General features: G+C 38.8%; 2 protein-coding genes across 3 annotated transcripts; one reads left to right on the top strand and one right to left on the bottom strand.

Annotated features, from left to right (window-relative positions):
- Nucleotides 1-278: 278 nt before the first annotated feature.
- On the bottom strand, nt 279-8,059 carry LOC136258512 (pre-mRNA-splicing regulator WTAP-like). The gene is made up of 8 exons (XM_066051827.1): nt 7,946-8,059; nt 7,846-7,890; nt 7,729-7,787; nt 7,628-7,683; nt 7,403-7,580; nt 6,858-7,036; nt 778-932; nt 279-585 (listed from the first exon to the last, which is right to left on the bottom strand). Exons 1-8 carry the CDS (start codon nt 7,953-7,955, stop codon nt 353-355), a joined length of 915 nt encoding a protein of 304 aa, XP_065907899.1. The 5' UTR covers nt 7,956-8,059; the 3' UTR covers nt 279-352.
- On the top strand, nt 7,923-13,162 carry LOC136258513 (RWD domain-containing protein 1-like). Of its 2 annotated transcripts, none has more exons than XM_066051829.1 (9): nt 7,923-8,058; nt 8,115-8,198; nt 8,252-8,320; nt 9,213-9,281; nt 9,330-9,454; nt 9,502-9,645; nt 11,708-11,828; nt 12,904-12,963; nt 13,013-13,162. In XM_066051829.1, the coding sequence occupies exons 2-9, from the start codon at nt 8,192-8,194 to the stop codon at nt 13,051-13,053; spliced, it is 636 nt and encodes a 211-aa protein (XP_065907901.1). In that variant the 5' UTR covers nt 7,923-8,058; nt 8,115-8,191; the 3' UTR covers nt 13,054-13,162. The 2 variants fall into 2 exon arrangements, with proteins under 2 accessions (XP_065907901.1, XP_065907902.1); XM_066051830.1 differs by having other exon boundaries at nt 7,993-8,063.
- The last annotated feature ends 62 nt before the right edge of the window (nt 13,163-13,224 follow it).

Below are 13,224 nucleotides of genomic sequence, written 5' to 3'. Positions count from 1 at the left end.
GAAATGTAACAACTACCAATAGCTTGACCTCATCACTACAACATGTTGGTTGTCCATGTAAGAAGTATCATGTAAATAGAAACAACCAATGAAATTTCACACCAGGCAGACAACGTTAGTTTAAATTAAAGGCTACTGATACTTTTTTCACATGATTTTTACACTTTAATTGTTCAACCAACCAGAAATAGACTGTAGCCACCAATAAGATGACCATATAAGTGTTGTGTGGCTCATATCAACACTTATGGTCCCTAGCAGCTAACCTATTAATAGGATGAATAACAATATAACATACCATAAAAATACTAACATATAATAATGACATCATATTACCCGTAATGATGTGTGCTTAATGTGTCTCGTTGCTACTAGTTGATGACTTGCTGTTACCCCCGACACCACCCAGTAGGGGGGGAGTGTCTAATGGTCCATTAACTCTACTAGTCAATTTGTTAGCAGCAACCCCACCCCCCAGTTTGTTGTGCACAGTCAGGTCTGTTGGTGCAGTGGAGTAGCTGTTAAGGATGGATGAATGAAGTCCTTCAGCTTCTTCATCAACTTGGAACACATACTCACTCAGTTCTGTAACATATGGTATGTGATTTATAATAAGGGGAAACACCTGGGAGATCACCCATGTGGTGGTAGTAGTAGTGAGGGAAATACCAGTTTTCAAGTTATAGTGAACTGTATCGAACAGTGGGGATTCCCCTTCAATAAATGGTTTCTCCTCATTACCAATGGGATTTCCCCCTCTTACAAACACCCACTCACCATCTTGAGAAGTCTTCAGTTCCTGAGAGTATTTCTTCTGCAGAGCAATCTCAGCCTCTAATTGAGCAATCTTCCCCTGCGACAGCTGTTTACCCAGCTCCTGATTTTCTTGTAGTAACATCCTGCACTTCGTCATAAGACGCTTGCCTGTGGCACTGGAATACATGACATTGTCATAACAACAACAAAGGAAGTGTAAACAAGTTACTATAAATAATCTGACAGTGAAAGCCTCACCACAAGCTGGATAGAACAGGAAACAAATCCACTTGTAAACAGGGATTGGCAATGATGACATGTTGTATACATTAACCAAGTGAGTATCCTCATTATGAGGGTATGGTCAATCATCACTACAAGGCCAGACTTTCCTGAGTGGTCATATCCTGCTAACCTGACACTGTTTCTTCATATAATTTAACTTGACAATTTCCCTATTGTACTACCAGAGTTCACTGTTATGGTTGCCCAGGCATGGCACCAGTAATGTTCATGGTATTACAGATCATTGGGAGGTAGGAGAACTCTTTTGACATTAACCAAGCTCTCAGAATTGTATGAAGGTAATATTTTGTGGCAGAGAAATTGTCGACTGAATCTGCTACCAAGACCAGTCATGCTTACATGGTCTGTAGTAATGTCACCATTGGCAATCCTTATAAGCATGGGCAATAGTGGTAGGGTACCACAGTACTGGTAGGGTATAGTGGTACCCTACCACTAATATCAAGAGTTAATAATAGTGGAGAGGCTCAATTATTAATTCTTGCTAATATTAATTCTTGTTTCAGTGTTGTAACCAATGGCTAGAAATTGTCGAGAAAGTAAAGTTCACTTTTCAATTACATTTTATAAAGTGAAGGATGTGTAAATGATACAGCAAGTAAAAAATAAATCTTCCATACAACACACTATCTATAGAGATACCATTGTGAAGGCAATAAAAACAATTGTAACATGTTGTAGTGTCATGTAGCCAGACCCTTTTCTCTGCATGGTGTTCATTAATTAGAGGTTACAGGCCCGTTTTGGAGCATACGGTCTGGCTATACTGTTAGGCTGGACATTATGACTAACTGATTGTATCATGTGAGAACTATTGTAGCTATTCAGGGTAGGGTAATACCCTACACCATATAACAGGTAATAGTTGACTAATCCACACTTTATCAACTGATGAATTAAATATTGACAGTAATCAAGAAATAACAGACCATTAAAAGATGTTTATGGACATTTGATGAATAAGAGAAAGTATAATTGTTGAGAAAGTAAAATTCGCTTTTGATTCACATTTGACACTTGACGAATAACTTTTCATTTTGCCGAAATTTCAGTACCAAATAATCAGTTCTCATTAACAAGAAAGTACAGATCAAATGAGTGAATGCTCTTAGTAAAAGACTAGTAGTTAACAATATGTGCTTATTGGTCTGTCTGTACTGGTAGTCTTCAAGATGCTAACAGAATACTCTTCTTCCCCACTGCTTCAATGACCTGTACATTATTGTGTCAGTTTAGTTACAAGACAAACTTGAAGTTCCTCTACACAACACCAGTGATATTGTCACAGCCAGTGGCACATGAGTCTACCAGTAGTGGGTGAACAACAAACTCAGCAACTATACTATTAGCAATAGTCAGGTGACACTGGCTACACACTACAAGTTAACATGACAACCTTGTACTAGGCTTCACCTTGTAGTCTCAGTGTCATCCTACGGACATGTATAATGGAGACCTCATCCTACAGACATGTATGATGGAGACCTCATCCTACGGACATGTACGGTGGAGACCACAGTAGCTAGCACAATGACCGATATGGTGATTATTACAAGTTAGGCAGTGTAAGTGAAACAGGTAGATGGTATAGTTGAGGATCTCAAGTCAAAACGTAAGTGGTAAGTACCACTGTACCACAGCTAAGACTGATCAAGAAAGGTGATGTGTTCACAAATACAAACCACCTGACGTTGAAGCCCGTGTTAGTCACTCACAGATGGTATTACAGGTGTACCAGCTACTTTATCAAAGCAGTTGGAACATCTGATGTGAGGAGTTCAAGTGAAGTGAGTTCTAAGCTAGCTTCTTCTGTGATCGACACACCTCCTGGTAAAGCTGTCACACTACGAAGGAAAAACCTGAAACAGCTACGATACCTTCAAAGTTTATTTGAAGATGATACAAAACTGATAAATTCCACTACTCCAGAGTCATAGTGAATATTATGTACCACTACTTATCCATACAGTCCAATTTCAGAAATCCAGTTTTAACAATCTTGCCATGTGATGGTTGTAAAGCTACTAACAAAACAGTCTTCATCATTTTCATCAAAGCTTTTACCTCAGAAAATGTCACTTCAATTGGTGGGGAATACGGCAGAAGAGAGTACACAATCAACTTCTTTACCATACTACCACTACGATGTAACAGTTACCACTCTGTGTGGATCTTCTCCATCAGAAGGCAATAAACAGGAAGATGTTATAAAGACATCACCATTGGTTACTACTCACACAACCTTCACATTTTAATAAGCCAGCCATGCATAGGCTATTCCAGAGGGTGATCCCCTTGAATCAACAGCAACTGATGATTTACAACAGGCTTTCCTCTCATGTTGTAGCCACAACACCGTATTGTATTTCTTTGATCAACTCCTGTTTCATCAAGTAGCATTTCACTGCTGTAAATGGACACTTGTGATACACCGCTGCTTCAAAAATTCATCCCTTTGATCCTTAGCTTCTGTCTTGTGATCTACACATGTTCACTGACAACACTTTTAGTAGTTCCTCCTATAATTTTTGTCTTCCCATTACAAGATGCAATACAAGTAACTGAGTGGGGTCTGTTAGCTTTATCTGTTGGACACTGGCATCTGCATGTTGAGAAATCATTGTAAAACTGTGATGTTTAAATTCTGTGCAATCACTGCATCACCATATCCTAGAACTTCAGACGATCCATCATCATAAGTCTTCACTATATACACGTGATCATTTGCTTCCACAATTTTTGATTATTGTTAGCTAGTTTGTGTAAGACTTACAGTGTTCACACCAATAATTGAACTGCAAAGTAACATCCATGTGCGTTTGTTTAAAATTACGGGATTTACAATAACTTCACGACCCTCTGTAGCACTCTACCATAAAGGCAAACAGGAAATGGCCAGTGTTTCCACATTACTAGTAATAGATAATACATGGCTACTGTGTGTGTAGGGAGTCCCAACCATCAGATCATATTGGAATGTGCTATGATAATTTGATCAGGTAAAGTAACAGCAACTATAACGGTGGCTATCCCCTGAATCAAACACAAGTGCCCATTCTAGTAGAGTATTTCACTATCAGTATAATATATAGCTAGTTTCTGTACAGTAGCAAGACACTTAATATTAGCACTTTGGGATCATTTAATTGGTAAGAATTATGGTGCCATGGTAATAACGTTATCACATGATTTTACTAAGGTAACATGATGTTGAAAGCTTCATCACTAAGCCACTCTGGAAAGAAACGTTTACTCAACCAAAGCTGTGTCCTGTAATGAAAGTTGAAGCAGATAATAAGAGCTGCGTGCAACTCAAACTAACAATCAATGCTAACATCAAAAATGATTGTGATGAGTCTGCAGGCTTGCTAGCAAGGGTCCAGCTCTCTCAAAGTTTTCTACCAGCCCAGTTAAACGAAAAGAGTGGATGCGTGCGTGTATGACACTGCACAGGTGCAATTCACATCACTCTGCTAGTTGAAACAGAAATGGTTGGTGCCTGCTACAAACGTTTCCACATCGCATTTTAGCGTGTATCTTAATTGTTAATTTAGTGATGGCCTTTTGTTACTAAATTTTCTGCCATTATTATTTTATTCCACAAGAAATTTTCAGATGGTATAATAACTAGTTATACAGTACTCTGTTGTTATAATATAACTGTTCTATTAGTAACAATATTTACTACTCTAATGCTATGAATTATTCGTAAGTTACAAAAGACAACAAAGCCTTGAAGATAACATATTTTAAGGTAATGGCTATATGTAACCGCAAACATTTCCCAATTATATCACGCAGCTATAATCACTCACAAAATTCATAAAGTTCTGTTCCTCAAAATTATGACTGTACTTACTGTATGGTCCAGTTTGTACTGTATGGTCCAGTTACTTTGGCCTGCATAATACCCTCAGAATTGCCTTGATAACTTAATTATCATTGTAGCCATTTGTTAGCTAATATCACATTTCAACACTGCCTACTTATTTCAACATCACACCTTAGGGTTGATTGTATGGTGACATTAGAGTTTAAGTGACGTCTTACCAATAGTGTCCGTTAAGCCAGGAACTGAGTCCCTAGCTGGCCACACACTTGATTATGCAAAGGTTGTCCGATGACACTAGTCCAATGCCTTGGCCCAGGAAGTGTGCACTAAACTAGCTTAGTAAGTTGTCTAAAGGGTCTTCTTTGCCATCGACTATTGTTTTAAGAAGGTTTGAACATTAAGCATTTATAAGTCACACCATCAGATTATATAAAGTACACTCCTTTACGTTTATTCATTTGAAAGTATTAAAGCAAAAATGAGCACAAGAAACATTATCCACTAGTCACTAGCTGACCTCTGTGTGATCTAGTGTGTGGGCAGCTGGGGACAAGGCTACAATGTGCATTAGAGAAGTTGTTGGGGGTTATCACCTGTACAACTCAGTCTTGGCAGTAATGTGACTAAAACTGTTACTAGTGATGGGGAGCAAACAATACTGAAATCACTACACCTTCCCAGATAGCTGTATCATGGATTACATGGTGAAGTGGGCACTACATGGGGTTCAAATGGAAGAGGTGGCTCTTGGAGGACCAGACACTACATGTTTCGTGACTTTATGACTGCAATTTCATACACCTTCGTGACTTTATGACTGCAATTTCATACACCTTCTCTTAGGCTATCATCTGATCCCCTCCCCCCACCCACTATAGGAGCAATTAGGCGGATCATGTGACTGACTTGACACACCACAATGTAATACAAGTCAAGGTCAACAGTAAAACACCAACTAGATCTGGTGATACACTCAATGGTGAATATGCAACTAGAACCAGTTACAATCATGTAAATGAACAAATTACACATGTGAGTTGTGAACGTGACCATGTAAATGTTACTCGCATGTTGAATGACTAACCCTGGCATTGTCTGACAATCTAAGGTGATGAGTAATTTGATTGCATTATTAAAATGGTTGCAAAAAAATAACTCTACCGTGCAAATATCACATGTCCGAATTATTGAATTACATTCACAAGCAACCTGACATCGACTCTATGGTGGTCCTGATTATCAAGGTGTCCTGATTTTCCAGGTCAGTTTATATACTAAGGGATACTTTGGGACCTTAACTAAGTGTCTGAATTATGTAGGTGTCCTCAAGTGTCCACATTAACAGGTTACAGTGTAACATGGACACCTTGGGACCAACCGATAGTATCTTGATTACCAAGGTGTCCTGATTATCAAGATGTCCTGATTATCAAGATGTCCTGATTATCAAGGTGTCCTGATTTTCCAGGTGAGTGTTTTCCCAATAGAAACACTCAATGATAAGAGGCCAACATAATTATGGGACTGACATCGCTATAGCTTTTAGTTCCTGGCATTTACTTGAGGCACCAAAGTTTAACATTTCTTCCAAGATCATATGATAAATGACATACCATCCCCCAACTAAATGGTCGGACCAGGAGCCCATAACCAGGGGCTCCAGGTTATTAGCACAATGATTGTAGGCTCAAGGATAGAAATACACTCAGGAAAAAACTGATAACCTAGTATAACATGTCACCATTGAAAGTGAACGTTTTTGACTTAACTATCATGGGAAAATGTTTACAGTCACAGCCAGCAGGTGAGACGATCATGTGAGCTAGCCAGGTAGTCTTGTGAGCTCTGTGGCGGCTCATTTGAGCTAGTTATACAATACAACATGTAATACAAAATGACTACAGAACACTGCTGGTCAATAGTATGACGTTTGCTGTTCTCTACCAGTTTAGTCAGTACTGACCTATCGGTGGAAAACTTCCACGCACTCAAGTCACTTTGTGCCTGTGCTAGTTTCTCCTTAACATCCTTCAGTTCACTCTTCATCTTCAGAAACATCAAGTTGACTGCAGGGTCCATCAACATTGAGTGTAGCTGTGCCGTCGATGGTGATTGGGCTTGCTTCAGATCATGTACTTGTGTCTGTACGTGTGTGTGTGTGTGTATGGTACAACAAAATTGTGTATTTAATGTAATTTATCATCACGTTGACAGTGGAGGAAGACAATGGGAAATGACATAAAAAAAGAGACAATAGGTCACCACATTGCAGCAATACATTACACAAGTAGTGAAACCTGTAAACTACCCTTAGTAGCAAGGCCACCTCTTTATATTGGCCACAACATGGCAAAGCCAGAGCAAGAGTGCTTTCAAGCATTCAATACTCAAAGCCTACATAAAATTCTGATGAAGTGTAAACATTCCTTTGAAGTTTCCATCCACACACCCCTGGGAGTAAGGCCATTGCTAAGGAAACAGGTTTCACTATAGCAACCTAATACTCACCATGGTATCCTGGAGTTCTTGTTGTTTGGTAGCTAATCTCATGTTAAGCACATTTTCTCTACGAGTAGCTTCTTGTACTTGCAATGTCAATTTGCTTTCTGATTCTTGTAACTTGCTGAGTTCTTCCATACCCTTCACTGCCAGTAACCAGTCGATATACTCATCCTGCTCTTCCCATCTAATGCACACCATATAATAACACACTACATCATACTGGCTACTCACTTGGTGATAATCTCGTCCCTGGTCATACTGCGCAGGTCCCCTCGGGTTAACTTGATCTAAAAAATTAGTTCCAATTAGTGCCAACTATACAAAGAACTTACTCGTTTCTTCTCCTTAGGAATGTCATTCACGGATTCAATGGCGGTCTTCTTTTTACTGCCTGCACACAATATGTAACAAACGTAACGATTACCCCAGTAGGATAAATAATAACCTACTTGACGGTACTTCGGCGCTGTCTACCGGCTTATTTCTTTTCTTACCTACAGGAGTTAAGTAGCGCGTTATAAGTTACTCACTGTACTATGGACAACTCACCGCGATCCATTGCGTGTGTCTCCTAAACCGGTAACCCCGAATCACGTGCTCAAAATTAGCAGTAATTTTTTTATTGTACCACGTGTGTACTAAGGAGTGATCAGTGGAGTAAAGTGAGGTCAAATAATGCTTGATTGAGGTCTGTGTAGGGTTAACACTTTCTGTACAGCACACAGGGTGAGCATTGTTTAGAAACAGTGCTTATTAATTAGAACACTAGATAATGAAATATGACAGGATCACAGTATGACAGGTTAGTACAGCCATTATATCACGTGATATGTGTATATTCAAATAACTCAATAGATTACAAAGAAGAACAAGCTAGTGAATTAGAAGCACTTCGGTCAATTTATTCCAGTGAAGAATTTACAGGTAAAATGCTATTTTAAGCCTGTACTATAATTTCTAATGCTTTACAACAAATTTTGGGTCTTGGGACATGACCCCAGGAAAGTTTTGGAAATTTACCATCTGAGATTGAGTTTCAGAGTTTTTTTTAGTAGTACAAATGCTTGAAACATTCCAGCAGTGCATTCTTACTTCTGTAATTTGCTTCTATGTCAGTCACAAACAACTTTGCTTGTTCAAAAACTAATTTTAGAGGTGTTTGTCACAATCATCAATCTGAAGTGTTGCTGAAGAGTCACAGTACAAACTGATAGTTTTATAAATTCTTTGTGTATTGCTGATTGAATAGAATGGTGAATTATATGAAATGTTGATGGTAGTAAGCAAGACAGTTGAGTACTTCAGAGATGATATCAAATTGCTAGTCAAATCATGTCCCCTACGCCTATGATTAGTCACAGCTTACATCCTGTGTTGCCATGTATCCTGGGGATTAGAGCTGGTCCGCTTTGAGCTGATTAGAGCTGCTTTGAATTATTAGTAACTATCCTGATAGCGGTGCTATCTGGATATAGAATTACTGTCCGGATAATATGGATATCTGTGTTCAGCATTGGGGATAAGAAAATTATCATACTATATTTACTAGTCGCAATATCTGTTGCCTCAGTTTAATAATTGATGTGGCGATTACTCAGACTTGGCTACTACTTTATGCTCAAAAATGATGTCTAAGCCAAAGAATTAATTAACTGTGGTACCACTAAGTGTGGCTACTAGAAGGTGTGATGTTTCACCAAGTAATAATTATGGTAGCTTATGAAGAAGAAAGAAAAAACATCCCACATTCTTTCCGACCTGGGGATGGTGTGGTATGATGTCAATAAGTATACTAACTAGTATTATATTAATACAGAAGTTAGCCAGGACCCCATTGTATTTGAGATCACATTGGTAGTACAATCTGATGATGGGGACACTTCAGGTAACCATAATATGTACATGTTATTGGTTGTAATAGTGGTATCCATAGCAACAGTCACTGTAAACTTCACCTACACACCCACTTACCCGGACACGCCCCCAGAGATGTGTGTAACCAATAGCAACCTCACCAACACCCAGGTAGTGGAACTAGAGCAGTTGCTACGGGAACAGGTAACAATAGTATGATATATATGGCATTAATTAGAGTACACTGTCAGGCAGAGGAAGAAGTTGGAGTAGTGATGGTATTCAGTTTAGTTAGTGGATTACAAGAGAGACTAGGAGAAATGGTGGATGAGATAACAGCTGCTGCTAATGCTGCAACAGATGAGTATGCAGCACTAGATGATAAACAAGATGAGGTTAGTGTGTCCATAGCTATGTACAGATATACAAAAAAAATTCCTACGATTTCTTGTAATCCCAAGGTTTCAGAAAGATTATTTCAACCTTAAATCCTTTAGAGGTTCCAAGGAGGGATCACATGTTGTTGCTCAATAACCCCCAGTAGTTAATGTGTAGAAGCAGGAGCTTATATTGGTTACTCGTTACTTGCGATAGAAACTATTTAGTTACAGTTACATATACCACTTTAGCGTGGGCTTTCAAAGGCGCCGCTCGGTGTTTAACTCGCATATTGCCCGGGCAATATCATGGGAAAGCGGTTTGCCAATGACTTTGATACCCAGCCAGTTCAAAGAATCGATGTGCTTTGACTCGTTATATTGAGCGACATAGAGCTTTGTATTGTGGGACTCGGTTTTGTAGAGGTTGCTAAGCTTAGTACATAGGCTAAGATAGAGTAGTTGGTTGTTACTAAAGGATAATGAAGGCACAAGATAATTGTTTGGGCGATTGTGGATGCGTATTTCTACCCACCGCGTATCAGCCTTTGAACAGACCATGGAACAGCAAAGCTACTACTGCTACGTTGAAATAGGTTAGTAACTTACAGTTCTAAGTACTTAACTTAATATAATAACTTACTTACTGTCCCAATAGCGAAGTTAGTTGGCTTAACTTAGTACAAAAATGATAACAATATAAACTCCATCCCACAATCGCAAGTTTTCTAACATTGCGTGTTGAAGCATAGTAACGTATTAATGACGTTTTAACGTACGGACAACGTTTTGATGGCTATTAGCCCACGCTATTAAAACCACAATCGATCTTCAGATGCTACTGTATAAAACAAATGGGATGAGTTCTCATTAGTTCTTTCACCTATTAGGTGAGTGCGCCCCAAGTGATATATATCACTTGTACCATGGCTGCTTGGGATTTTGCTGACATATACACCCGCAGCCCTCGGGCCTGTGGCCCTCGCGCTTTGGGTGTATATATCAGCAAAATCCCTCGCAACCATGGTATAACTATTACATATTACCCATATAATAAATAATATTACATAAATGATCATGTTCATAACTACCATCTTGTCATGTGACACGTTTGGACAGTGTGCTAATTCCTGACCCTAAAGAACACTCTACCATAGAGTTCTGTCCAGTGGTAGCAACGTGTGACTGAAGGGCAAAGAACAAACACGTGATATTTTATACCAACCATGGCTGTTATGACATACAATGGAATATTGATATACTCTAATAGAGCAGTCAATGATGCTTCAGATTAAATCTTACAATTTGTACCAACATTTTATCTTACAATTCGTATCGAAATTTTATCTTACAATTCGTATCGATAATTTCGAGGCATGTCCTTTATTCCCTAAAATATAACTTTGCCGATTGTGTTGGTAAAAGTTGTGGACAATGGTGGCAGTCGTTGCTGACTAGCGTGGACATATTTGTCCCAGGTCTGTGCTAATTATGCTTGTATAAGGACACATAATACTGCTGATGATAGCTTGAGTGACAGTATTACAGGCAATGGCCGAGTTTGAAATTACCACGAGCACAAACATTCAGGATGTATCAGTAGTAGTCTCACGCCTCCTGCCCCTTTGCAAAGTGTCAAAATACAGATTCCATATGTAATGACTTTCTTTGCTTGCCAATTTAATGCACGCTGGTGACTTAAACACACATGAAGGAGATATCAACTTCTAAACAACACAATGAACGGTTTGTATTGCATGCTGGAAATTTTTCGAGATAGCGCTTGTTTGCAATGGCATTTGTTACTTTATACCCATATCTGTTGGTTACTGGTCAGGTTCTTGTTAGGAGCCTGTACATTAGTATTCCAAATAACGTGGCCATCTTGTGCTCGTGACGTCATTGATAAAGTTCATTCCATTGAAATGATATGGGATCTGATTTCACCAGACCCTTACTTTTTAGGGTAGGACCGACTACAGTGGAAGCAGCAACCACCAAATTTAATTCCCTCTCAACTGGTATATGTTCTTATCATGTTGTGTTATCAGATGAATTTGTTGTTGTTGTTTGTCCATAGCAACCCGCAGTATTTCATGGTACTCCGGTAACCAAGGAGACATTTGGTAAATGGAAGGAACAATTTGACACAGAAATGACTGCCACTAATCGTCGTAGCAACAAAGAAGTCAAATTAACAGGTACACAACTTGTATGGTACCAGAAGGTCATCCTATGGACAGTTAGTAGTAAAATTTAAACATAGTCAACATGTGCTGAAAAAAGCTATTAAATATTATAAACAAAGTTGTGGAAATGAACCTGAATGATACCGTATAGTAAAAAACTTTGGCGGTAAAAAACTTTGACGAATTTGGCGAATAGCATTCAATTCACCAAAGTTTTTTCGCCAATTATTTTAGATGATCACACGAGCACATTGAGTAACTTGAACTTGAGATGAAGGTCAGCTCATACCACCACGCAATAAAGATCGAGCTGACTTTGGAAATCTTGATCTTCCTAGGAATGTGTCCCACAGTTGTAAGCACTCCTTGGGATAGCATTTCCAACCAGCTTCCCGTTTGCACGTCAGTTAGTTCATCATTTTGTGATGGATTTGGCCAAATACTTTGATATACGTGATAACCTCTGCTACTGGAGTTCTCTGAGAAGCAAATACGGTCGCTCTTGGCATCACAGGAGATAGAGAAGCACACCTTTGCTAGCACGTCGTTATATCAGTAGCTGCAAAAAGTACTGCTACAACAACAACGCTACACCTACTACACTACTTCACTGATGAGTTGACACCTTGTCATTTTATCCTTACCGAGATCCTTACATACTGTACAGTAAAAACTTGCTGTAAAAACCTTTGATGAATATTATTTCAATCGCCAAAGTATTTTCCGCCTATTTTTTCAACAAAAGGGTTTCGTCACACTTTATTACTGCCAAAGTATTTTACTATACGGTATACAATGGAAGAATGGTACCACAGGTATAACTAGCTGTTTTACATTACTGCCAAGGTAGTACCAGTTTACTATTATTAGTTTATTGTTCAACTCAAAATGAAACAGCTTCACTGTCTCCTCATCACACGATGAAGCAGTAGGCCATTATTCCTGTAATGATGTAACCAAGCAAGCTATCATGTTGGAATGTCACTCATTGTAACCAAGCAACCTATATGTCACTCATTGTACATGATACCTTGAAACTGACCATGGGACTAAATGTATTATGATTTTGCTATGGTAACTGTTGCAGGTAAACAACTGTTTGAGAGGGATGCGTCACTAGCAATGTCTGATATGAAGTTCATTGAAGGTAACCATGGTAACTGTTATATCAGTTTCCTAATAAATGCCCACCCCAGATGATCTTAATGATGACATGGACAAGTTATCCAGCCAATGAGAAGGGATAGAGGTTGCCATGACTACCACTGATGTAGCTCCTTAATTGGAGGGATTTGTCAGTGACTGATATTATTTCAACAAAATTTCTACCTCTTGATTTTCTGTAATATTGTCAGTAATGTGGGTATGGTAATTTACAGGGTCTAATAGTAGGGTACCAGCCAATTTA

Source organism: Dysidea avara, chromosome 6 (genome assembly GCF_963678975.1).
Source record: "Dysidea avara chromosome 6, odDysAvar1.4, whole genome shotgun sequence".
In the NCBI taxonomy this organism is placed as follows: Eukaryota; Metazoa; Porifera; class Demospongiae; order Dictyoceratida; family Dysideidae; genus Dysidea; species Dysidea avara.
This window is presented reverse-complemented; position numbering and strand designations above follow the sequence as displayed.